This window comes from Aegilops tauschii, chromosome 6, assembly GCF_002575655.3.
Source record: "Aegilops tauschii subsp. strangulata cultivar AL8/78 chromosome 6, Aet v6.0, whole genome shotgun sequence".
Classification (NCBI taxonomy): Eukaryota; Viridiplantae; Streptophyta; class Magnoliopsida; order Poales; family Poaceae; genus Aegilops; species Aegilops tauschii.
Window position 1 is genome coordinate 479,941,357 of NC_053040.3, and position 27,636 is coordinate 479,968,992.

The 27,636-nt window shown below is 43.5% G+C and overlaps 3 protein-coding genes across 3 annotated transcripts; 2 read left to right on the forward strand and 1 right to left on the reverse strand.

The window, feature by feature from the left end:
• Nucleotides 1–5,522: 5,522 nt before the first annotated feature.
• Nucleotides 5,523–7,090, reverse strand: LOC109784882 (F-box protein PP2-B3). Its single transcript, XM_020343498.3, has 2 exons — nt 6,338–7,090; nt 5,523–6,179 (listed from the first exon to the last, which is right to left on the reverse strand). Exons 1-2 carry the CDS (start codon nt 6,605–6,607, stop codon nt 6,048–6,050), a joined length of 402 nt encoding a protein of 133 aa, XP_020199087.1. The 5' UTR covers nt 6,608–7,090; the 3' UTR covers nt 5,523–6,047.
• Nucleotides 7,091–7,456: 366 nt separating this feature from the next.
• On the forward strand, nt 7,457–7,993 carry LOC109784895 (F-box protein PP2-B13-like). Its single transcript, XM_020343510.1, has one exon. It carries the CDS (start codon nt 7,457–7,459, stop codon nt 7,991–7,993), a length of 537 nt encoding a protein of 178 aa, XP_020199099.1.
• Nucleotides 7,994–11,030: 3,037 nt separating this feature from the next.
• LOC109784881 (E3 ubiquitin-protein ligase PUB23-like) lies at nt 11,031–12,634 on the forward strand. The gene has a single exon (XM_073500724.1). The coding sequence runs from the start codon at nt 11,155–11,157 to the stop codon at nt 12,424–12,426; it is 1,272 nt and encodes a 423-aa protein (XP_073356825.1). The 5' UTR covers nt 11,031–11,154; the 3' UTR covers nt 12,427–12,634.
• The last annotated feature ends 15,002 nt before the right edge of the window (nt 12,635–27,636 follow it).

A 27,636-nucleotide genomic window follows, 5' to 3' on the forward strand; every position in this document is an offset into this window, starting at 1 on the left:
ACGTAAGAAAAACTTTACGGGACGTAAAAATATGGTGACGCAATGTTAAAATAGAAGGGGTGAAGAAATCTTCATGTCGTGTGGCGAATAGCGCACCGCTATGTGGTTGAAAGCCCTAAAATACACATCAATCATATAATTTGATATGCTACTGTGGAAACTCCGGTAAAAGTAATATGGAATCGAGACTTTAACAAACTTGGTGCAAGACGTGGCCGGTCCAAGTGCAAAGTCTGACCGAGCATAGAATAGAGCAACAAATACATCAAATTCATTTCCCTTAGAGCATCTCCAACCAGGGGCCAATTTGGCCCCTCATTTGTCCGTGAACACGTCTGTAGAGTCCCCAGATGTGCCTGTTTTGAACCCTCGTTTGTCTATGCATGCAGCCTTGTCCCTCATATTGTCCGGTCACATGCATGTGAGAGAGAAAAAGACTAAAGAAAGAGATAAAGTGGTCTTGAATGGGCTGCTTCCAACATGGCGAACCGCCTTGGCACACCACATACCCTCATTTGTTCCCCACATATGAGCTGAGTTTGAGGGTTCGAGGACAACCTGGACATATGTAGATAATTTGGTTTGGTTGGATAGATTTTTTCCTTTTGTCCTATTCAGGCACTGTCTAGGTTGTCCACTCGGACAAATAAGAAGGTAGTGGGGTCCGATTGGAGATGCTTTTATGAACATATCGAGGCTTCTTAAACAGCAGCGTAAGAGCATCTACCTAGTCTAAGAGTCTAATTTATATGAGTGCTCAATAATTTTAGTAGCATTTTTGTGCATGTGCTGTAATGGATTTTTTCCTTTTGTCCTATTCGGGCACTGTCTAGGTTGTCCACTCGGACAAATAAGAAGGTAGTGGGGTCCGATTGGAGATGCTTTTATGAACATATCGAGGCTTCTTAAACAGCAGCGTAAGAGCATCTACCTAGTCTAAGAGTCTAATTTATATGAGTGCTCAAAAAATTTAGTAGCATTTTTGTGCATGTGCTGTAATGGATTTTTTTCCTTTTGTCCTGTTCGGGCACTATCTAGGTTGTCCACTTGGACAAATAAGAAGGTAGTGGGGTTCGATTGAAGATGCTTTTATGAACATATCAAGGCTTCTTAAACAGCAGCGTAAGAGCATCTACCTATAGTCTAAGAGTCTAATTTATATGAGTGCTCAAAATTTTTAGTAGCATTTTTGTGCATGTGCTGTAACAGATTACCTAAAATTGGATTCAGCGAGTTAAGTATCTGGTACTACTCACGTATATACCACCCTCCTTCTACCAGTATTTACTATTTTTCCTGAACATCTTTGGTTCCCTTGCTGCAACCCCAATACCCTGTTCCTGGGCACTACTCACGTGTGTACCACCCTCCTTATACCAGTATTTACTATTATACCTCAATATATCTTGTGCAGAATGTCTTTAAATATAAGGTTCTAGAGAACCAGTAGGAGACTATAGAAGCACTGACCTTTTGGGGCTCTCTCACGAAGAGAGACATCATGGTTTTCTTTGAGAATGGAGTAAAGTTTGTTTTCACATTAGCAGCCTCGACAGCACTGGTGACGAAGGCCCAAGATGGTGTGGCGAACGATCAGGCCCAATTGCCCGCTTTGAGCGCGTCTTAGCTTGTGAGCAACTAATGAAGGAGTACTTCTTCTGGAGCCCCAGCAAGGGTCGCCTGTGATGGGCTGAGAGCACGCCATCGCCGCCACGTGTCGTGCCCCCTCTGATTTTTGTTCTTTACTTTTTTGTGCTTTTTCGGCTTTTAGATGTTTTTTCCCAGGGTTTTTTTGGCTTTTCGGTTTTCTAGCCAGTCTTTCTTAGCTTTCAGACAAAAAAAATTGCGTGAAAACTGTTTTTTTTCTTCCGCGAGAGGAACGGTTGTGCTTCTCGGAAACAGGCAAAAACATGTTTTCAATTTTTTTCTTTCCGCGAGAGGCACTCAGAAACTGAGTTTTTTTCCTTCCGCGAGAGGCACGGCCATGCCTCTCGAAAACGGAAAAAATTGTGTTTTCTTTTTTTGCCTTTTGCGAGAGGCAAGGATTTACTTCTCGTGAAAGCACGGATTTGCTTCCGCAAGAGGCATGGTCGTGCTCTCCGAAACGGAAAAGAGAAAACACATTTTTTCCCTTCTGTGAGAGGCACGGGTTTACTTCTCGTGGAGGTATGGATTTGCTTCCCCGAGAGGCCAGAGTCGTGTCTCTTTCGGAAAGGAAAAAAAAACATGCTCCCGATTTGGTTTTTTTGTCCAGTTTTTTAGTGAATAAAAAGTTCATCAAAACCTATCAACATTGGATCTAGTTTTGAAGATCTCAACGTCAGAAATCCAACTGTAAAATTCCGTCGAGATTTGGACACATGGTTTAAAAGATAAAACATTTTGAATAAATGGATCTACGAGAAAAGGAAAAACTCACAGGTTGTGACATTTAAAAATGTAGTGCGCCACTTGTCGCAACCTGAGGAGGTGAGAGTGACCTTTGCAAAGAGTGCTTTTTAATTAGTGATTTCGTCTTAGCTATGACTAGCTGCATGCGTCAATTATATGTTGCCGTAGTGAGTCCGCCACTTGTTGCAACCTGAGGAGGTGAGAGTGACTTTTGCAAAGAGTGCATTTTAATTAGTGATTTCGTCTTAGTTGTCACTAGCTGCGTGCGCCAATTATGTGCTGTCGTAGTGGAGTGGGAAGCATACATCTCACTCACTGCAACACCAAAGGATGCGTCGCCTCAAAGATGTTGTAGTAAGCCGGCCCATTAGTTGTTACACCATTAGTTTTATTCTTTCATGTGTTTACACCATTATTATTTTTTACTTCTGGTTTACATGAACATTTTTTTACTATTTTTATAACAAGAAAATGCTTAGAATAAAAACTTGTTCACCACGCATTCAAAAAAATTCATGAAATGTAAATATTTGAAAATTTGTTCATGTCCTTCAAAAAACGTTCATGTCAGGAAACAATGTTCACAAGTTTACAAAATATTTTCATGACTTGTCAATGAAAATGTAAAGCATTGCTCATGTAATTTGTAAAAAAAATGTATGTACCACTCAAGAAACTATACATGACATTGAAAAAATAGTCTGTGCATTTAAAAATAAGTATCATGACATTCTTAAAAGGTGTTCCTGAAATGTAAACATTTCTTCGGCCAATTTTAGAAAAATGGTGATAACAATTAAAATATGTCCATTCATTTAAAAAAATTGTAACACATAACCAAAATGTTACATGTTTAAAAAATATTCATGGCATAATGTCCACCGTGTCTTCAAAAAAATGGTCAATGTGCATTTTAATAATTTTCAACATGTAATAGGATAAATGATCAACATATACATAAAACGTTCAATGCGTATTTAAAAACTTTGACACAAATTTGAATACCAAAAAGCTCAAAAAATAAGGCTTAGAATAGTCCCTGTGGACAAGCCAGGAGAGAAGCAAAATCTATGTACCGAACCAAAAAAAAAAAAAGCAAGCGCGCAAAAGAAGAAACACGTCAGGGAAGAATGAACTACATGGGCTGGCCCAGTCACAACACATGACAAAAACCTTTGAAGCTAGATGGTGTTTTATCTCGTGTCTCACAAAAAAAAGACGGTGTTTTATCTCGCATGAGATGAGATATAGCACCGACGCCCAGTGAGAGCCATGCAAGAAGCAAAATCTACATGATGATTTTTTAATACATGATGAACATTTCGAAAATGCAGGATGACCATTATTAAATGGGCGGTGAAAATATTTTTAACACGTGATGAACATTTTTATAAAAAATGTTCATACTTTAAAGCTGTTTAATTGTAATTGTAAAAGTGTTAATGCTTTTTCTGAAAATGTCTGTGAACTTTTTATTATATAGTATTTGTATAAATAAAAAAATATTTAATTTTAAAAATCTAGTATATAAACTAATTATAAAAGGCAAAATTAAAATGGAAAGGCGTGTCATTCCGTTCACATACGAACAAACGATTACGATAAGAGAAATGAAACGACACTAGTTACCAGTCCAATCCATGTGGGAGCCAACGAGAAAACTTAACAAAACGGCTTAATGGGCCGGTCCATGGGGAACGAGGTGAGCGCTATGTGCTCGTTGAGAGCAAGATATATGGATGTATTTGAAAATCTATGCCATTATTACGACACTATGGAAGGGCATGTCTTTATCTCTCCTTCAGTGCGGCGGGGGGGGGGGGGGGGCCATAATAGGAACCTTTTAGCAGTTTCTTCAATTTCTAGTGATTTTCATTTTTTTCTCTTACATGTATTTATATTTCAAAATGCCCTAAGATATGTTCGGTGAATTTAAAAATGTTAATATACTTTTTCTAGAAAAAGGTTATGTGACATTTGAAGAACTGGTTTATTTTAGAGCACAAATGTAGTAAGATGATTTACAGTGGACACCACGATGATTTCACTCCGCAACAGGGGGGAGGTTGCAACCATGTTTGTTGTGATGAAAGGATGCATTATAAACAACTTCTGTGTCCGGCTTAGTATGAGCTGTTGGATAATCATGGTGGATGGCGTATGGACATTATTCATGACACGTTCCTTCCGGTGGATGCATAGAAGATTGCCAAAAATCGAACTTCACCTCATATGGGTGATGATCTTCTTGCATGGGGAGCGGAGCGGAATGGTTGCTTCACGGTACGGAGTGCTTATCGACTTGCTCTGGAGGATCATCTTCGGTCCTCTTCAGTCGCGGTGAGCAGGCCACCGGATGGGCGACGAGCCGTCTGGGCTTCTATATGGAGCTGCCCTGCTCCTTCTAAGGTTCGCACCTTCATTTGGCATTTGATCACAGATTGTCTACCTACGTGGGTTAATAAAAAACGGCACGGTTTGGAAGTCTTTGACCACTGCCTCCTCTGCGCGATGGAGCCGAAGGACACGTTTCATGCATTTTGCAGATGTCCTAGAGCGGTGGCACTTTAGCAAGTGATGGAAGAACAGTTTCGGACCGCCCTGCCGGCGTCGTTTCAGCGGACGGGCTCGGAGTGGCTTGCCCAAACACTTTGCGACCTACCGGACACGGAGAGAATGGAGCTCATGATGACACTATGGCATTGCTGGCATGTTGGTGACGAGATAACACACCATCCAAGCGGTATCTTCTAAGCTACGTGGACTCACTAATTGGTGTGCAGAACAACCAAGGTGCTGACCCAGTTAAAGGAAAGCAAGTTGTGGATGTGGTGACACCCAACAAGGCATTACCGCATGCTCAGCCCATCAATGGTGCCCCACCCAGGTGGTCACCTCCGGCTGAAGGATGTGCAAAACTGAACGTTGACGAATCGTTCTGCGCCACATCGGGAACTGCGCGGAGCGGGCATGATTCTGCGCGGCTCCACCGACGACATCATTTTCTCATCCTGTAGGGAGTTGCGTATATGCACAGAACCATTGGAGGCTGAGCTCTCAGCTTGCATGGAGGGCATCAACCTCACCCTGCAATGGACGAAGATGCCGATAGAAGTGGAGACGGACTGCCTTGTCACTCTTAACATGATAAATGGCCCGGACAGGGACTAGTCTCGTTATACCATGTTGGTTGATCAAATTCAAAGGATAAGGGAGGATGTTCAAGCTATCTCATTTTCGTAGGGAACAGAATGGTGCAACATTATCTGGCCTCCTTTGGCCGGACAGAAGGTCGCACTGTGGTGTGGCTGGGTTCGGACCAGGAGACGTCCCTGATATTTGTAAGAATGACTTATGTCCTGGTTGATGAAATAAAATCTTCCTTTCACCCGAAAAAAAAACAAGTTCTGTGTCCAGCTAAAAGCAAAAAAACTTCCGTGTGACTACCCAAGCCGCAAAAGACATCTTCATTGACGCCCACCAAGCGTCTTGCATGTTTTTCCTAGCTACTCCCTCCGTTTCAAAATAGATGACCCAACTTTGTACTAACTTTAGTACAAAGTTGGGTCATCTATTTTGAAACAGAGGGAGAGTTAGTATAAAGTTGGGTCATCTATTTTGGAACGGAGGGAGTAGCTCTCAGATGTTCTGATGCATTATGACCAAAAAGATACAAAAAGAAAACAACACGAGCAACATTTCTGGTAGCGCCGGTACTTGGTGATCTGTAGTATCTCGGCCGAAAGCATGAAGCACTTGGCGCCGGTAGCCTTGTCGAGCCTCATGTGCTGCACCACACGTACGTTAGCAGGTAAGTATATGCAGCAAAAGAAGAAGAAAAACGCCAACCTATTAGTGTATGGATCCATATGAAAACATCTCTCGTGCCGATCGAATAACTAGAACAAAAATTCAGCAGCAGTTTGATGGGGGTAATACTACGTACCATGAGCTTGCGAGGGATGAAGGCGGGCAGGCAGGAGAGGCGCCGGAAGAGCGCCTTCTTGGACTCTGTCGACGGGGAGATCTGCTTCTTGGCGAACCGTGGAAGCTCGCGTGGCACGAAGCAGGACCAGACGGTGTCGCTGTCGGCGGCGGCGCGGAAGGCCCGGGAGACGGAAGCGGCATGGGAGGCGGCCACAGGCGACGTGAGCGAGATCACGCGCACAAGTAGCTTCTCCGGCAGGCGCCCGATTTCGGAAGACGCCGTCTCCATGGATGACGGACGGATCACAGATACTGCAAGCCCTGGCTGCTACTCTTACGTCATTGGGATGCTGTTGCGGGAGCTTCCAAGTTGGAATTTATATGCCGTGGGAGTGGGAGAGAGAGACGGAGTGGCGGTAGACTGGGGGCCAAGCTACTACGTGCATGCATGTTCCGTTCTCCGGTCGGTTCCGTCACGTTCAAAGGTTCCTTCCTGCTCTTCCGATTCCGACTGCGTACGTACGTGATCCAAATCGACCGCAAACAAACTGCATTTTTTTAGGGGAACAAACAAACTCCGCTATTATTGTACTACGTACACAAAGCGACCCAGCATATACTGTCAGCAATTTATTACTACAATACATGATTTTTTTAAGGAAGGAGAATGCGTTAATTAGATCGACCATGACCTAACTACGTCGACCAGCTCTTCCACAATAGCCACCCAGTCGTACTAAAGGGGACGAACTGCTCGGTCAAAAATAAAAACAAAAAAGAACGGGGATAAACTGCTCTAGTGTTCCACAGTTTCAACGAGGAGCTTTGGATGGAATCTCCAGAAATGTTGCTCGGAACCATGGAGCAGCCGAACCTACGCTTAGGACCGCACATCTCCATGCAAGTTCTATTGGGATTTGTGTCTGACACATATCATAAATTGAGGCGGGAATCATCAAGAGGCGCTTAACGGGTCTACAGGTGACTCCTAGCGGTTTTGATTATGAAGCTCTCAACACTAGCAAAAGGTTAACAAAGCCGTACATTTCCATATATAGATCGAATTCCATCTAGTATTGCTTAATTAGTTTGCATGACAATTATGTATATTATTTGGAGTAGTAGCATGTTTCCCCGCATGGCACAAATCTTAATTATGTCTATGTTTCGTGATAGATTCCCCCATGCCGTGGCGTTCAGGAAGTGTGGCAAAATAGAAATCAGCGGCAAGATACACTGCAAGAAGCTCTCCGAAAACGTAACGTATGCCGCTTACATGGTGTTTAAGCTACACCCCGCCGCATTCTGTGGGTTGGATTATCCGTTCCAGGAGGCTTCAGTCAGCGTAGGAGAAGGACACAAATCAATCTCGCAAGTTTGCCTGCAAAGTTGTGTGGAGGATGAGGGCGATGGTGGCGAGTCACCTCGTATACATGTCTTGGAATCACTGGAATGGGAAATTACTCTTGGAGATGACATGGCAATCCCTCGGAGGAGAGACGACGGTTGGATGGAGGTGGAGCTAGGTGAGTTCTACAACGAGGAAGGCTGTGAAGGTGAGGTGTTGGTTAGCCTAACGGAGACGGCACTAACCTCCAAGCGTGGTCTTATCTTGTTTGGCATTGAGTTTAGAAATAAGATACAAAAGCCAACAAGGTCGGTGAGAGTTACGTAAGAATATCTAGCTAGGAGCAAAGAAGAGTTTATTTTTGCAGTTTTGGTTATACTCCCTCCGTTCCCAAATATAAGTCGTTTTGAAGATTCCAACAAGTGACTGCATACGGAGTAAAATGAGTGAATCTACACTCTAAAATATGTCTACATACATCCGTATGTTGTAGTTCATTGAAATGTCTAAAGAGACCTGTATTTAGGAACGGAGGGATATATCGCATCGAAAAGGGCCAAGAACTTTGGTAATCATAGAGGGGGCGAGTGGGATCATTGTGGCAACATCCTTTTTTCGGAAAGAAGAATAATGTCAAAATTAATGGATTGTACTTGTACCCCTATCGTATGCATAGCTGATGAAAAAGGCTAAAAGAAATAATAAATGCACAATAAATTTGTTGTGCAGAAATGATTGGAGATGGATGTATATAACCAGATTTCGAGTCACCGCCGGATTCGCCTTCAGCGTCGCCTCCCAAGTTGATCTCCCGGCATGTACTTTCTAGCTCTCGCATCTTCTAATACCAGTGACGAAAAAGACACAAAAGAAAACAACACAACAAAAGACCCTCGATCGCTAGGCTAGGTGTAGAAGTGCGAGATTCCGTCCAAAGCCCCTCGCCGAAACAGGAGAACCACTAGAAAAGTTACTCGTCTTTAATACGACGGGAATGAGAGCTGGTCGACGTGGTTAGGTCATGGTCGATCTAACGCAACGGCCGAACCAGTTGGTCACATACAATAGCAATAACATACTCCCAATATAGTATGCAGGGTCGTTTTGTGATTTGATCATGGTTGGCGATCAACGTGACGGAAACCGGAGGACGGAACATGCATGCATGCACGGTCGGCACGTGACGAATATACAAAGGCTAGAGCATACTGCAAGAGTACAAATGCGCCGAATTCTTTTCATTCTAAAACAGCACGTGGAATAGTTTAGTAGCGCGTGCGTTGAAGAATCGCCGGAGCGGTCAAACCGCGCCAACATGTGGGGCCCGGTCGCATGCGGCCGGAAGCTGCTGTGAGTGGCTGGCCGAGTGCTGGCTACCACGCGTCGCTAGCGATGATCGGTGGCGCCTGCCATGCATGCATCCATGCATGGCCCAGTCGGTCAGCGGTAGTATCCGCTTTGAACCTTGAATGCTCCGATTGCGGCTCAGGCGGGGAATAGTAGCTTTCTTCATCTAATTTGGCTGTAAACGACACACGTATATGCAATCGATTGATCCGGCACTTCGTTGTCTGCTGCGGCAGCAATAGCACGACCGATCGACCGCCTACCCACGGTCCCACCCCAGTAGCCCACAGTATACAATGACATGTGGATGTGGTTCTAGTTAGTTATCCATTCGATTTTGGACCTGAAAATTGAAGTATTTTTATTTCGAGAAATTCTAATCTATTCATCGTGATAGTAAAATTAACATCACATTCATGCTCGCAGACTACCTAACGACGACTATAAGCACTGAAACGAGCCGAAAGACATGCTGCCGTCATGGCCCCTCCCTCCTCGGAGTCAACAAATCTTAGTGTAGTACTCCATCCTTTCCGGTATATAAGGATCAAATCTAAAATCTCATAAATCAAGGCAGATGGTGGGTAGACAGTTATGAAGTCGTTGTGCTAAGACCCCAAATGACCAACGCATGAGAACAACAACTATCGCCAATGAAGAGAAACATGTATCGAAAAGATCCAACCTATAAACAAACAAACACAGGCGAACGAAGACCGGATCCACCGAAGACAAACACTGACCGAATCCTGCAAGACCCTTGAAGAACACCTCCACACGCCCTCCAACGATGTTGGACGAATCAGCGGGACGAGGACTAGGCGGAGGGAACCTTATTCCATATTCAGGGAGACGGCGCCGCCTCACCCTAGCAAGGTACAAATCCTAAACAAGCACTAAAAACACCTAAAACGAAGTAGGAGCTCTCCTGCTAACAAAGGTCGAGATTCACCATGCCTCCATGCCCTACAACCACATAAGACGAGGTAGATTGACGGCTGCGTTGGCGAGAAGCGTGGAAAACCTAGTTGACTTGGAGGTGCTCGTGGGGAAGGGCTGAGGAGAAAAATGATCTTGAAGTATCTGTTTTCTTAATGAAAATTGTATTCCTACATAATAGTTCTACAAAAACACTACACAGTAGTTTAATTTAGTTCTTACCCCCCCCCCCCCCCCCCCCCCCACACACACACACAATTTTAGCTACCCGTTATTACAAATGGTGAATTTTTGTAAGATTTATACGTAAGAATGGCATTACTCTTTTCATACACAAAAAAGCTTAGCTATTAAAAATTGCTGCGATTAAATTCCAAAGCTATCTGAATTTAACCTATCTTTTGCATCCACAATTCATATTGGCATAAACACTGGAATTGTTTTCTCAAAAGTGTCTGATTGGTTCTTTGGACTCGTGATCGACCACATAATAATGAGAGAAAAACGCAATAAATATGTAAAATATAATTAGCAGCGTATATAGAAAAGATATGAGCGTAGTTCACCTGGTTAGATTCCTTGTGGTGAAACTACCCCATCCAGGTTCAAGTCCAAAACTCGGGTGTTTATATTTTTCTTTATTTATTTCAGTCTTATTACCGTGGTCTCTACTGTGTTTAAGAAAAGTCAAAATATACTAATAACAACACCAATCTATGCATGCAGTGGCTAAACTTCAACGGTGTTTGATGCCCACAGAAACGGAATCTTTCAACTGCAAGGAGTTGAAGGAAAGAACAGAAAGGACCAAGCAAGGGGCCATCGATAATAGAAGGATGCATCACAAAGTAAAAATGTGGAGCCGCTCTCATTTCGTGGTCAGCGCCGTGGGCCAGCTCAACACCGACCCCGGCCCCCAAGTCAATCCAACCCAACCCCCCCTTTTTTTTGAGCGGAACCCAACCCATTTTTACTGTGTCATTCCACACGCAATTAATCTCTAATCTCTTGTGAACACGCGTGGACTTCTTCGCATCCCCGCTAGCTACCCCTATAAAACGCGCACCCGCTTCCTCTCCCCTTTGTTCAACTCCATCCAGCAACTTGGTCAGCTTCTTCTTAGCTTCTTCATTCTCGGGCTCCACCAGATCCATTTCACGAGTAATCTTTCGCGAGCTAGCATCTTCTTCGATTCTACGGCGATGGAGGGGACGTCGGTGGAGGTGCCGCCGTACTTCCTGTGCCCGATCTCGCTGGAGATCATGCGCGACCCCGTCACGCTCGCCACCGGCATCACCTACGACCGCTGCAGCATCGAGCGCTGGCTTTCCGACGGCCACGCCACCTGCCCCGTCACGCAGCAAAAGCTCACGGACGCCGACCGGGAGGCCACGCCCAACCACACGCTCCGCCGCCTCACCCAGGCCTGGTGCGCCCTGCACGCCGTCGAGCGCTTCCCCACCCCGCGCCCGCCCCTTGACACCTGCCACGTCGCCGAGATCGTCGAAGAGGGACGCGGCGCGGGCCTGCAGCAGGAGCTGGCCGCGCTCCGGGAGATCAAGGCCATCGTCGACGAGAGCGACCGCAATAGGCGCTGCGTCGAGGCCACTCCCGGTGCCGTAGAGTTTCTCGTCTCCGTCGTCAACAACTACGCCACCAACAACTCCGCGTCGAAGTCGGCTGAAGATTTGTCAGAACTTTCGCTGGATTCCCCGACGTCCACGAGCTCTCCGGAGGAGGAAGCGCTCAGCGTCATCTGCTCGCTCAAGCCGTCCAAGAAAAGCCTTGTCCGGATCCTCGAGGAAAACGTAAACTTCTTGGACACACTGGTGTGCATGCTGCGGCGACCGAGCTACCGGTCCCGCTGTTACGGCATCCTCTTGCTGAAGGCGATGGTGTCGGTGATGGAGCCGGCGCGTCTCATGGCGGTGAGAACCGAGGTGGTGCTGGAGGTGGTCCGCGTGGTGTCCGACAGGGTGTCCGCCAAGGCGGTGAAGGCAGCGTTGCACGTGTTGTGCCGGCTGTGCCCATGGGGCCGGAACCGCGTCAAGGCCGTGGAGGCCGGCGCGATGACTGTGCTGGTGGAGCTGCTCCTCGACGAGGGGGGCCGGCACCCGACCGAGCTGGCGGTGGTGGCCATCGACCACCTCTGCGGCTGTGCGGAGGGACGGTCGGACCTGGTGGCGCACCCGGCGGGGCTGGCCATCATGGCCAAGAAGGCAATGCGGGTCTCACTGACCACCACCGAGAGCGCGGTGCGTGCTCTGCACGCCGTGGCAAGGCATTCGCCGACGCCGGCCGTGCTGCAGGAGATGCTGGCCGTCGGGGTGGTGGCGAAGCTGCTGCTGGTTCTACAGGTGGACGCCGGCGAGCGGGCCAGGGCCAAGGCCAAGGAGCTGCTCAAGATGCACGCTAGGGTTTGGAAGGACTCCCCATGCTTGCAAGTGCATCTCAAGGCGTATTACCCTTGCTGATTTCATCACGCCGATCGCCGTTAATTAGGCTGGCCATAGTTGGGGCAACTTAGCTAGTAATATAGCACAATCCAAGACAATTTTGTTTATGTGGCATGTAGTTCACGAGGAGAGAGGTGTTTGGAGTAACATAATATGTACATAACGCAATCCAAAGCGAAATGAGTCTACAATCTAATAAATGCAATCATATGTGATATTACTTCTATGTTACTTTGCACAATAAAGATACTAACATAGACTAGTGTCATATGCATGACACTAGTCTAAGTTACTCCCCACTATGACTAGCCTACGAGGAGGAGCACATTGCTCTCTTTTAACTTCTGTTGTAATTATCTACACAAATTGTCATCACATTGCTAAATTGATTGTAAATAACTTTTCATCAACAGGAGGAACACATTGCCCCCCGTGAGTGTTTGCATGTAGTTTAGAAACCGCATGTAGTACTTGTTTATTGCAGACAATTATAAAATGAAACCGCCTCCGAGAAACACAGCTGTTGTTGCTATTTGGAAACTGCCTTCAATGTTTGTTACACTGACCATGAGTTCAGTGTGAGAGTGTCCATTCGCCCCGTGTGTCACTGTTTTGAGGGGAGGAAGGGGGGGAGGGGGGCTGCTGTTATTCATTAGTAGAAAAATGCCCATTTGTCCCGGTTCATAAGGCTCATTTGTCCCGGTTCGGGAACCGGGACTAAAGGGTCGGTACTAAAGCCCAATACCTTTAGTCCCGGTTCTTATATGAACCGAGACAGATGGGGCTCCACGTGGCCGCTGCGGCTTGCTCAGGCAGGGGGGGGGGGCCTTTTGTCCTGGTTGGTAGCACCAAACGGAACCAAAAGGCATCCAGGCGTCAGCAATTCAGGGCTGGGGTTTTGTTTTGTTCTTTTTTTGAAGGGGGGGGGGGGGGGGGGGGGGTTGGGGGTTTTGTAGGGTTAATGTAGGGGTTTCATATATTGTGTTAGCTAGCTAATACAGAGAAGCGTTCTCTCTTATCTCCGCGCTTGGTCGACGCTATGTACTATACGTATAGAGAGGACTCGACACGCTAGCTAGTAAGCAAATGAAGGAAACCATTAAGTACAGACGATTGCCATGAACATATACAGAGAGAAGTGATCGACCTCTCCTTCTCCGAGAGATTGGTCGAACAACAAGTGTTCGTATATCTATCCGATGCTACTGGCTACATATATACAATATTAAGATCTCTTACAATCCCCTAACTCCTGAACTCAATTTCCACATGGTATTCTCCGGCTTTACTGATGACGTGGTCAAGAAAGAATCCCGCCAATTCCTCTTGAATTGCTCGTAGGCGATCTTGTGGTAGGAGTTTATTCCGCATCTGCCACGTCTAATTTGAAGAAGAGGGTCAATACATATATATGAATAAAACTCAACACAAATGATGGTATAATAAAATAAAATTGTGAATATTATTGCTTACGCACTTCAAATTGTCTTTTAGAGTAGCCCTGCTAATTTTTGCAAGTCGCGTTGTAGATGAACTCGCAAACGTAGTATCCACAGTAATTATTCCCGGGCTTCTGCCACAAGCACTTTACGAGAAATAGAGGTCAATCAAACTGATAATGAAGCATTATAAATGGTATTGATGAAAGTAGCTAGAATCAACGGGAGATGCGCGGAACTAGCTAGCTAGTAGTACTTACTTTCGGGTGTGTAAATCGCAGATCCCCCCACAGTCCCGGAGCTTGTGCGGTGAATACTTTCCAAACCCCGCGGGACAAAGAAAACAATTACTTGATATCAGGAAATGAACAAAGTTGCGGATATGATGCGATAATGATCGATTGAACTTACTTCTCGAGCATTTTAGTCATGTCCGCATAGTCCTCAGGATTTTTTCGTCTCGAGTCTAAGACGGTTACTAGTCCCTGCTCAAGCTTAATCTCTAGGAGAATAAAGTGGAAGCTGCGCACGCATGCATAACTCATCAATTACATTACTATAACCTCGAGTAATACTGGAAACCGAATATGCACAAGACAGTAACACTCACTTGAAGTTGTAAGGAAAGAGTATTTTATCTTTGTTTTGATTTTGAAGCAACGATTTTAGCAAGTTGGCCTCGGCTTCTTTGGCATCATGTTTAACCGTCCATTCATCTATGATATTTGTGTTAATGAACCCAATATCATAGATTTCTGCCTTTCTGCATTCGGCGATCTTCAATCTGCATGATATAGTGAGGATAATTATATATACATGCAATGAAAGAGCTGGGCTATATATAGAGACTTAATTACGGAAGTAGTACTTACAGACAGTAGCAAGTGATGATTATTTTATCGAGAGCCTTTTGATTGAAAAACTAGAAGAACTCCTCAAATGGAACAGACAACAGATCAATTCCAACGAGGTCGTGCTCCTCTTTAACTCTCACCATCAAAGTACCCTGCCCAGACTCACTGCAGGTTTTCATGTACCAGTCATGGATTCTTCGCATCATCGTTGTTAGAGGAGGATGACCAGGTTTGACGAGAGGCTTCCCATGCCGGTATTTGAAATCGTCCACCTCCATTGTATCAAAATGTGCATCTTCGGGCAGGTACTCTCCAGGATTGGTACCGGGCAGCATCCTCGGATGATTAGCGACGATATCGCTAGACACCTTGAGCGGGGGGCACGATTTGTTAGCTTGTTCGCCGAGCTAGGGAATTGTTTTCCCACTTCTTCGTTCTGCTAACCTTTGATCACTGCAAGTACTTCCCGACCGCTCCGCTTCGATATACGACCTTTCAATAATGCGCTCATAGTTGGTTTTCGGCGGAGACGGTGGTGGTCGCTTCAGGGCATCCAAAGTGTGCTGAACTTTCACCTTATCTATCTTCTCCTCCGGAGGTGGATGTTTCTTAGCTCTTTGCGTTTCAAAGAAGTCCTTCACTTGGGCTTCACAGATCTTCGCGTTTTCCTCCTTGGTCATCTCGTATGGTAACCTCTCTAGAGGCTTGAGAGATGGACCGAATCTATATTCCCTCCCGCCTCTGGCTGTACTGCTAGACGCCGGAGCAGCCGGAGCGGCTGCGGTTGTCTTCTTTTCTTGCTTACGAGGCGGAGAAGAAGGAGGCGGAGTGCTACAACGCGCCGGAGCAGCCGGAGCGGCGGCGGCTATCTTCCTCTTTTACTGACGAGGCGGAGGAGGAGGCGGGCTGCTCGGACGCGCCGGCCTAGGCGGAGGAGGAGGCGGGCTGCTCGGACGCGCCGGCCTAGGCGGAGAAGGAGGCGGAGTGCCACCATGCACCGGAGAAGGAGGCGGAGTGCCTTGATCACTCGCCGAAGGAGGAGGCGGAGGAGGAGGCGGAGTGCCCTGACTCACCGGAGGAGGAGGAGGAGGCGGAGGCGTCCAGTTCGGAAGGTTGATGAGCTCCTTCCGCCATAGACATGGAGTCTTCAGAGCAAGACCCAGCCGCTCCCCTTCACCGGTAGGGTGGTCAAGCTCGAGCTCCTCAAATCCCTCCGTTATTTCATCCACCATCACAACAACATATCCTTCTGTAATCGGAAGGCAGTGAAAAGTTGCGCCGGGTTCAGGAGGTGCAACAGAGCCGATAGCCTCCTTGACTTTGAAGTTCTGCCATTGCGTCATAAGGTGGCAATCTTGAGCCTCCGTGATAGCATCCACGTGGTAGCTAGCAGGAGCCCTGAAGTCAGGCTGCTGAAGGAGCTCGGTGGAAGTGATAACCCACAAGTATAGGGGATCGCAACAGTTTTCGAGGGTAGAGTATGCAACCCAAATTTATTGATTTGACACAAGGGGAGCCAAAGAATATTCTCAAGTATTAGCAACTGAGTTGTCAATTCAGCCACACCTGGATAACTTAATATCTGCAGCAAAGTATTTAGCAGCAAAGTAATATGGAAGTAACGGTAACGGTAGAAAAGTAATATTTTTGGGTTTTGTAGTGATTGTAACAGTAGCAACGGTAAAGTAAATAAGCAAGAGCAATATGTGAAAAGCTCGTAGGCATTGGATCGGTGATGGAGAATTATGTCGGATGCGGTTCATCATGTAACAGTCATAACATAGGGTGACACAGAACTAGCTCCAATTCATCAATGTAATGTAGGCATGTATTCCGAATATAGTCATACGTGCTTATGGAAAAGAACTTGCATGACATCTTTTGTCCTACCCTCCCGTGGCAGCGGGGTCCTAATGGAAACTAAGGGATATTAAGGCCTCCTTTTAATAGAGTACCAGACCAAAGCATTAACACATAGTGAATACATGAACTCCTCAAACTACGGTCATCACCGGGAGTGGTCCCGATTATTGTTACTTTGGGGTTGCCGGATCATAGCACATAGTAGGTGACTATAGACTTGCAAGATAGGATCAAGAACTCACATACATTCATGAAAACATAATAGGTTCAGATCTGAAATCATGGCACTCGGGCCCTAGTGACAAGCATTAAGCATAGCAAAGTCATAGCAACATCAATCTCAGAACATAGTGGATACTAGGGATCAAACCCTAACAAATCTAACTCGATTACATGATAAATATCATCCAACCCATCACCGTCCAGCAAGCCAACGATGGAATTACTCACGCACGGCGGTGAGCATCATGAAATTGGTGATGGAGGATGGTTGATGATGACGATGGCGACGGATTACCCTCTCCGGAGCCCCGAACGGCCTCCAGATCAGCCCTCACGAGAGAGTTTAGGGCTTGGCGGCGGCTCCGTATCGTAAAACGCGATGAATCTTTCTCTCTGATTTTTTTCTCCCCGAACACGAATATATGGAGTTGGAGTTGAGGTCGGTGGAGCTCCAGGGGATCCACGAGGCAGGGGGGCGCGCCGAGGGGGCCAGGCGCGCCCCCCACCCTCGTGGAAAGAGTGTGGGCCCCCTGGCCTTGATACTTTCGCCAATATTTTTTATATTTTCCAAAAATAATCCCCGTGAAGTTTCAGGTCATTCCGAGAACTTTTGTTTCTGCACAAAAATAACACCATGGCAATTCTGCTGAAAACAACGTCAGTCCGGGTTAGTTCCATTCAAATCATGCAAGTTAGAGTCCAAAACAAGGGCAAAAGTGTTTGGAAAAGTAGATACGACGGAGACGTATCAACTCCCCCAAGCTTAAACCTTTGCTTGTCCTCAAGCAATTCAGTTGATAAACTGAAAGTGATAAAGAAAAACTTTTACAAACTCTGTTTGCTTTTGTTGTTGTAAATATGTAAAGCCAACATTCAAGTTTTCAGCAAAGATTATGAACTAACCATATTCACAATAACTCTTAGGTCTCATGTTTACTCATATTAATGGCATAATCAACTAGCGAGCAATAATAATAAATCTCGGATGACAACACTTTCTCAAAACAATCATGATATGATATAACAAGATGGTATCTCGCTAGCCCTTTCTGAGACCGCAAAACATAAATGCAGAGCACCTTTAGAGATCAAGGACTGACTAAACATTGTAATTCATGGTAAAAGAGATCCAATCATAGTCATACCCAATATAAATTAATAGTAATGGATGCAAATGACAGCGGTGCTCTCTAGCTGGTGCTTTTTAATAAGAGGGTGATGACTCAACATAAAAGTAAATAGATAGGCCCTTTGCAGAGTGAAGCAGGGATTTGTAGAGGTGCCAGAGCTCGATTTTGAATTAGAGATAAATAATATTTTGAGCGGCATACTTTCATTGTCAGCATAACAACCAAGAGATGGCGATATCTTCCATGCTACACACATTATAGGCGGTTCCCAAACAGAATGGTAAAATTTATACTCCCCCTCCACCAACAAGCATCAATCCATGGCTTGCTCGAAACAACGAGTGCCTCCAACTAACAACAGTCCCGGGGGAGTTTTGTTTGCAATTATTTTGATTTGATTTGCATAAAGCATGGGACTGGTCATCCCGGTGACCAGCCATTTTCTCGTGAGTGAGGAGTGGAGTCCACTCCTCTTGAGAATAACCCGCCTAACATGGAAGATACAGACAGCCCTAGTTGATACATGAGCTATTCGAGCATACAAAACAGAATTTCATTTGAAGGTTTAGAGTTTGGCACATACAAATTTACTTGGAATGGCAGGTAGATACCGCATATAGGAAGGTATGGTGGACTCATATGGAATAACTTTGGGGTTTAAGGGATTGGATGCACAAGCAGTATTCCCGCTTAGTACAAGTGAAGGCTAGCAAAAGACTGGGAAGCGACCAACTAGAGAGCGACAACAGTCATGAACATGCATTAAAATTAATAAACATTGAGTGCAAGCATGAGTAGGATATAATCTACCATGAACATAAATATCATGAAGGCTATGTTGTTTTGTTTCAACTACATGTGTGAACATGTGCCAAGTCAAGTGATGACCCACAAGTATAGGGGGTCTATCGTAGTCCTTTCGATAAGTAAGAGTGTCGAACCCAACGAGGAGCAGAAGGAAACGATAAGCGGTTTTCAGCAAGGTATTCTCTGCAAGCACTGAAATTATAGGTAACAGATAGTTTTGTGACAAGATAATTTGTAACGAGCAACAAGTAACAAAACTAAATAAAGTGCAGCAAGGTGGCCCAATCCTTTTTGTAGCAAAGGACAAGCCTGGACAAACTCTTATATAGAGAAAAGCGCTCCCGAGGACACATGGGAATTATCGTCAAGCTAGTTTTCATCACGTTCATATGATTCGCGTTCGGTACTTTGATAATTTGATATGTGGGTGGACCGGTGCTTGGGTGCTGTCCTTACTTGGACAAGCATCCCACTTATGATTAAATCCTATTGCAAGCATCCGCAACTACAAAAGAAGTATTAAGGTAAACCTAACCATAGCATGAAACATATGGATCCAAATCAGCCCCTTACGAAGCAATGCATAAACTAGGGTTTAAGCTTCTGTCACTCTAGCAACCCATCATCTACTTATTACTTCCCAATGCCTTCCTCTAGGCCCAGTTAATGGTGAAGTATCATGACGTTCACATAACACCACTAGAGGAGAGACAACATACATCTCATCAAAATATCGAACGAATACCAAATTCACATGACTACTAATAGCAAGACTTCTCTCATGTCCTCAGGAACAAACGTAAATACTCACAAAGCATATTCATGTTCATGATCAGAGGCGTATTAATATGCACATAGGATCTGAACATATGATCTTCCACCAAATAAACCAACTAGCATCAACTACAAGGAGTAATCAACACTACTAGCATCCTACAGGTACCAATCTCAGACTTAGAGACAAGAATTGGATACAAGAGATGAACTAGGGCTAGAGAGGAGATGGTGCTGGTGAAGATGCTGATGAAGATTGGCCCCCCTCCGATGAGAGGAGCGTTGGTGATGACGATGGCGATGATTTCCCCCTCCCAGGGGGAAGTGTCCCCGGCAGAACAGCTCCGCCAGAGCCCTAGATTGGTTCCGCCAAGGTTCCGCCTCGTGGCGGCGGAGTCTCGTCCCGAAAGCTTGCTTATGATTTTTTCTCGGACGAAAGACTTCATATAGCAGAAGATGGGCATCGGAGGGCCATCAGGGGCCCACAAGGCAGGGGGCGCGCCCAGGGGGGTAGGGCGCCCCCCCACCCTCATGCCCAGGGTGTGGGTCCCCTCTAGCATTTTCTTCGCTCAGTATTTTTTATTATTTCCAAAAATAACTTCCGTGGAGTTTCAGGACTTTTGGAGTTGTGTAGAATAGGTCTCTAATATTTGCTCCTTTTCCATCCCAGAATTCCAGCTGCCGGCATTCTCCCTCTTTATGTAAACCTTGTAAAATAAGAGAGAATAGGCATAAGTATTGTGACATAATGTGTAATAACAGCCCATAATGCAATAAATATCGATATAAAAGCATGATGCAAAATGGACGTATCAACTCCCCCAAGCTTATACCTCGCTTGTCCTCAAGCGGAAGCCGATAACGATAAATATGACCACATGTTTAGAGGTAGAGGTGTCGATAAAATAAAATACGGACATGAGGGCATCATGATCATTCTTATAACAGCAACATATATGGATATTGTCATATGATTTCTTATGCTCAAGTAATAATCTATTCACAATGTCAAGTATGAATCAAAAACTTTATTGAGAACTAACAAACTATAGTCTCAGTCATTGAGGCAATTGCAATTTATCATAACATCGGAAAGAGTCTATGTAAGAGCTTTTCAGCAAGTTCACATACTCAACTATCATTTAGTCTTTCACAATTGCTAACACTCACGCAATACTTATGGTTACGGAGTTTTAATCGGACATAGAGAAAGATAAGGGCTTATAGTTTCGCCTCCCAACCTTTTACCTCAAGGGTAATGTCAACAATAATAGTTCATGCTAACTTACATCCAATTGGACATATATATCAGGATCTTTCCAACACAATGTGCTTGCCAAAGGATAAAATGTAAAAAGGAAAGGTGAAGATCACCATGACTCTTGCATAAGGTAGAAGATAAAAGTAAAAGATAGGCCCTTCACAGAGGGAAGCAGAGGTTGTCATGCGCTTTCATGGTTGGATGCATGAAGTCTTAATGCAAAAGAACGTCACTTTATATTGCCACTTGTGACGTGGACCTTTATTATGCAGTCCGTCGCTTTTATTTCTTCCATATCACAAGATCGTATAAAGCTTATTTTCTCCTGCACTAATAAGTCATACATATTTAAAGAGAAATTTTTATTGCTTGCACCGATGACAACTTACTTGAAGGATCTTACTCAATCCATAGGTAGATATGGTGGACTCTTATGGCAAAACTGGGTTTAAGGGTATTTGGAAGCACAAGTAGTATCTCTACTTGGTACAGAGAATTTGGCTAGCATGAGGGAGAAAGGCAAGCTCAACATGTTGGATGATCCATGACCATATACTTTATTTCAGATATAAGAAAACATAACCCATTACGTTGTCCTCCTTGTCCAACATCAACTCTTTAGCATGTCATACTTTAATGAGTGCTCACAATCATAAAAGATGTACAAGATAGTATATTTATATGTGAAACCTCTCTTTCTTTATTACTTCCTATTAATTGCAGCGATGACCAAAGCTATGTTTGTCAACGCTCAACAACTTTTAATCATCATACTCTTTCTATGTGAAGTCATTACTCTCCATAAGATCAATATGATATCTTTATTTCTTTTTATTCTTTCCCTTTTCTTTTATTCCCTCAAGATCATAGCAAAATAATCAAGCCCTTGACTCAACACTAATCTTTATTATATAGCTCATGGACTCGATTACATAGACGGATCATAAAGCAAGACTTTATTCTACTAGATCAAGGTATTACCAAAAGGATCAAACTAAGAAAAACGGTAAAGATAGGAGTGTGATGGTGATACGATACCAGGGCACCTTCCCCAAGCTTGGCAGTTGCCAAGGGGAGTGCCCATACCCATGTGATTATGTTTCCTTCTTCGGAGGTGACGGTGTGATATTCTTGGCGATGATACTTCTCAGGATACGATTCTCTTCCTCGAGCTTATTAAGTTGCTGCTTTAGATCCATTATCTCCTTACGGAGCTTACCCGTGATGGTTAAAGCTCCTTGCACCCATGGATGTTGCATAGTTGCGGGGAACAAGTAACACTCTTTTTCATATTCTCGTAAGAAAGAAATTTAACGTTGGAAGGGATAACCGAGTTTGGAATAGCCGAGCTCTGTAGCTCCCCCATCGTGAATCCAGCTCGGAAGCGAGAAGTGGCTTCTTGATCCTCCTCCATGGCATCTATCCTCTTCAAATTAGCCTCCATCACTTCCTCCGTTGCTGGCCCAAAGTGGTCAGCATCGCTGTTTGTCCTTGATCTCAATGCCGGATGAGACACCCGGCTCTCTCCGACTAACTCTTGAGAACACATCTTGCTCTAATCTGCAGTAGCAACAACTCGAAACACAAACAGAGGATAATTGCGTGATACAGGAGTCAAAACCTTCGGGAGATTATATAATGAATCTTTACCGACCAAAATATGTATTGTGCAAGAAAACGGAGTCCGGAGAGCGCACAAGGTGCCCACGAGGCAGGGGGCGCGCCCAGTGGGGTAGGGCGCGCCCTCCACCCTCGTGGAGCCCTCGTGTCCTTCCCAGACTGCTTCTTATTTTTCTATTTTTCTAAACATTCCAAAACGGAGAAAAATTGCCATTGGAACTGTTTTGGAGTCGGTTTACTTACCGTACCATATACCTATTCCTTTTCGGAGTCTGATGCGTTCTGGAAAGTGTCCCTTATGTATTCCTCCGGGGTTACGGTTTCAATAACGTTGGTTTCAACATTTATAGGATTACCTGAGATATAATGTTTGATTCTTTGACCGTTCACCACCTTCGGATTTGTGCCTTCGAAGTTGTTGATTTTTATGGCACCGGAACGATAGACCTCCTCAATAATATAAGGGCCTTCCCATTTAGAGAGAAGTTTTCCTGCAAAAAATCTTAAACGAGAGTTGTATAATAATACATAATCACCTACATTAAACTCACGCTTTTGTATTCTTTTGTCATGCCATCTTTTAACTTTTTCTTTAAACAGTTTGGCATTTTCATAGGCTTGGGTCCTCCATTCAGCAAGTGAGCTAATGTCAAATAACCTCTTCTCACCGGCAAGTTTGAAATCATAGTTGAGCTCTTTAATAGCCCAATATGCCTTATGTTCTAGTTCGAGAGGTAAGTGACATGCTTTTCCATAAACCATTTTATAAGGAGACATTCCCATAGGATTTTTATATGCAGTTCTATAGGCCCATAATGCATCATCAAGTTTCTTGGACCAATTCTTTCTAGATCTATTAACAGTCTTTTTGCAAAATTAATTTGAGCTCTCTATTACTCAATTCTACTTGACCACTAGACTGTGGGTGATAAGGAGATGCAATTCTATGATTAACATCATACTTGTCAAGCATTTTACGAAAGGCACCATGAATAAAATGTGAACCACCATCAGTCATTAAATATCTAGGGACTCCAAACCTCGGAAAAATAACTTCTTTAAGCATCTTAATAGAGGTGTTATGATCAGCACTACTAGTTGGAATAGCTTCTACCCACTTAGTAGCGTAATCAACAACAACTAAAATATGTGTATACCCATTAGAGGAAGGAAACGGTCCCATATAATCAAAGCCCCAAACATCAAATGGTTCAATGACAAGTGAATAATTCATAAGCATTTCTTGATGTCTACTAATATTACCAATTCTTTGACATTCATCACAAGATAAGACAAACTTACGAGCATCCTTGAAGAGAGTAGGCCAATAAAAACCGGATTGCAATACCTTGTGTGCAGTTCTATCTCCAGCGTGGTGTCCTCCATAAGCCTCGGAGTGACACTTGCGTAGGATCTGTTCCTGTTCATGCTCAGGTACACAACGTCTAATGACACCATCTACTCCTTCTTTATAAAGATGTGGGTCATCCCAAAAGTAATGTCTCAAATCATAGAAAAACTTTTTCTTTTGCTGGTATGTGAAACTAGGTGGTATAAATTTAGCAACAATGTAATTAGCATAATCAGAATACCATGGAGCAGTACGAGAAGCATTTATGACAAGTTGTTCATCAGGAAAGCTATCATCAATAGGTATTGGGTCATCAAGAACATTTTCTAACCTAGACAAGTTGTCTGCAACGGGGTTCTCAGCTCCCTTTCTATAGATAATATGCAAATGAAATTCTTGTAGCAAGAGAACCCATCTAATGAGTCTAGGTTTAGCACCTTTCTTTTCCATAAGGTATTTAATAGCAGCATGATCAGTGTGAATAGTTACTTTAGAATCAACAATATAAGGTCTGAACTTATCACAAGCAAATACAACTACTAAGAATCTTTTTCAGTAGTAGCATAATTTCTCTGAGCACTGTCTAGAGTGTTACTAGCATATTGAATAACATTTAATTTCTTATCAACTCTTTGTCCTAGAACAGCACCTACAGCATAATCACTAGCATCACACATAATTTCAAAGGGTAAATTCCAATCAGGTGGCTGAACAATAGGTGCAGAAATCAATGCTTTCTTAAGTATTTCAAATGCTTCTACACAATCATCATCAAAGACAAATGGTATATCTTTTTGTAATAGATTAGTCAGAGGCCGAGAAATTTTTGAGAAGTCCTTAATGAACCTCCTATAAAACCCGGCATGACCAAGGAAACTTCTTATACCTTTGATGTCCTTGGGACATGGCATCTTTTCAATAGCACCAACTTTAGCTTTATCAACTTCAATGCCTCTTTCAGAAATTTTATGCCCCAAGACAATGCCTTCATTAACCATAAAGTGGCACTTCTCCCAATTCAAGACAAGATTAGTTTCTTCACATCTCTGCAAAACTCGATCAAGGTCGCTCAAGCAATCATCAAAAGAGGATCCATAAATGGAGAAATCGTCCATGAAAACCTCACAAATCTTTTCACAAAAGTCAGAGAATATAGCCATCATGCATCTTTGAAAGGTAGCAGGTGAATTACGTAAACCAAAAGGCATACGTCTATAAGCAAAAGTACCAAAAGGGCAAGTAAAAGTGGTCTTAGCTTGATCATCAGCTGACACAGGTATTTGAGAGAAACCAGAATAACCATCTAGAAAGCAAAAATGTGTATGTTTGGATAATCTTTCTAGCATTTGATCAATAAAAGGTAAGGGGTAATGATCCTTTTTAGTAGCCTTATTTAATTTGCGAAAATCAATTACCATCCTATAAACTGTAATAATTCTTTGCGGAATCAATTCATCTTCATTAGGAACGACAGTAATACCTCCCTTCTTAGGGACACAATGGACATGACTTACCCACTGACTATCAGCAACGGGATAAATTATACCTGCCTCAAGGAGCTTTATTATTTCCTTTCTTACCACTTCTTTCATCTTAGGATTCAGCCATCGTTGGTGATCAATAACCAGTTTGGCATCTTTCTCCAAATTTATTTTATGTTGACATAGAGTGGGACTAATGCCCTTAAGATCATCAAGAGTATATCCAATAGCAGCACGGTGCTTCTTCAGAGTTTTCAATAATTTTTCTTCCTCCTTCTCTAAAAGGTTAGCACTAATAATAACAGGATATATCTTCTTTTCATCAAGATAAGCATATTTAAGAGTATCAGGTAAAGGTTTAAGCTCAAACACGGGATCACACTTGGGTGGAGGAGGATCCCCTAGGATTTCAACAGGCAAGTTGTGTTTCAGAATAGGTCCCTGTTTAAAGAATACTACATCTATTTCCCTTCTTTCATTCATAAACATATCATTTTCATGGTCTAGCAAATATTGTTCTAAAGGATCATTAGGAGGCACAACAATAGAAGCAAGACCAATAATTTCATCCTTACTAGGCAATTCCTCTTCACGGTGTTGTCTACGAAATTTAGAAAAATTAAACTCATGAGACATATCACCCAAACCAATAGTAACAACATCCTTTTTGCAGTCTATCTTAGCATTAATAGTGTTCAAGAAGGGTCTACCAAATATAATGGGACAAAAGCTATCTTGTGGGGAACCAAGAACAAGAAAATCAGCAGGATATTTAGTTTTCCCACACAAGACTTCAACATCTCTAACAATGCCAATTGGTGAAATAGTATCTCTATTGGCAAGCTTAATTGTGACATCAATTTCTTCTAACTCAGTAGGTGCAATATCATGCATAATTTCTTTGTATAAGCCAATAGGTATTGCACTAGCACTAGCACCCATGTCACATAAGCCATGATAACAATGATCTCCTATTTTAACATAAATAACAGGCATGCCTACCACAGGTCTATGTTTATCTTTAGCACTAGGTTTAGCAATTCTAGCAGTCTCATCACAGAAATAAATAACATGCCCATTAATATTATCAGCCAAGAGATCTTTAACAATAGCAATATTAGGTTCAACTTTAACTTGCTCAGGAGGTGTATAGGTTCTAATATTGCTTTTACGAACCACAGTTGAAGCTTTAGCATGATCCTTTATTCTAACAGGGAAAGGTGGTTTCTCAACATAAGCAGTAGGAACAATAGGATCATTATAAGTGATAGTCTTTTCTTCAACTTTAATAGGTGCAACTACTTTACTTCTATGGGAGGATGATATTTAAACCACTTCTCCTTAGGGAGATCAACGTGAGCAGCAAAAGATTCACAAAAAGAAGCTACTATCTCAGAGTCAAGTCCATATTTAGTGCTAAATTTACGGAAAACATCGGTATCCATAAAAGATTTAACACAATCAAACTTAGGTGTTATACCTGACTCCTTACCTTCATCGAGGTCCCAATCTTCAGAGTTGCGTTTAATTCTTTCCAATAAATCCCATTTGAATTCAATAGTCTTCATCATAAAAGAACCAGTACAAGAAGTATTGAGCATGGTGCGATTGTTGTCAGAAAGCCGAGCATACAAATTTTGAATAATCATTTCTCTTGAGAGCTCAAGATTGGGGCATGAATATAACATTGACTTAAGCCTCCCCCAAGCTTGAGCGATGCTTTCTCCTTCGCGAGGCCAAAAATTATATATATAATTACGATCACGATGAACAAGATGCATAGGATAAAACTTATGATGAAATTCCAATTTCAATCGCTTGTAGTCCCATGATCCCATATCATCACATAGCCTATACCATGTCAATGCATCTCCCTTCAAAGATAAAGGGAAGACCTTCTTCTTGATAACATCATCGGGCATACCTGCAAGCATAAATAATCCACAAACTTCATCCACATAGATTAGGTGCTCATCAGGATGTAATGTTCCGTCTCCTGCAAAAGGATTAGCTAGCAGTTTTTCTATCATACCCGAAGGAATTTCAAAGTAGACATTTTCATTTTCAGTAGGTTCAGTAGGTTGAGGAGCAACTCTTTGCTCTACTGGTCGGGGTGAAGATACCCCGAACAAGCCCCTCAGAGGATTACTTTCCATAGTAACAAGTGACAGTAAATTTCAGCAAACTATATAAATTTATCCTTACCAAATTCCACCTACCAAAGGCGCTTCACTCCCCGACAACGTCGCCAGAAAAGAGTCTTGATGACCCAAAAGTATAGGGGATCTATCGTAGTCCTTTCGACAAGTAAGAGTGTCGAACCCAACGAGGAGCAGAAGGAAATGATAAGCGGTTTTCAGCAAGGTATTCTCTGCAAGCACTGAAATTATAGGTAACAGATAGTTTTGTGACAAGATAATTTGTAA

Bases quoted from the DNA above. Each gene is read 5' to 3' on its own strand.
- LOC109784882 (XM_020343498.3), bottom strand. From the start codon at position 6,607: ATGGAGACGGCGTCTTCCGAAATCGGGCGCCTGCCGGAGAAGCTACTT. The intron at 6,180-6,337 runs GTACGTAGTATT...CGTGTGGTGCAG, and splicing joins TCATCCCTCGCAAGCTCATG to CACATGAGGCTCGACAAGGC.
- LOC109784895 (XM_020343510.1), top strand. From the start codon at position 7,457: ATGGCACAAATCTTAATTATGTCTATGTTTCGTGATAGATTCCCCCAT.
- LOC109784881 (XM_073500724.1), top strand. From the start codon at position 11,155: ATGGAGGGGACGTCGGTGGAGGTGCCGCCGTACTTCCTGTGCCCGATC.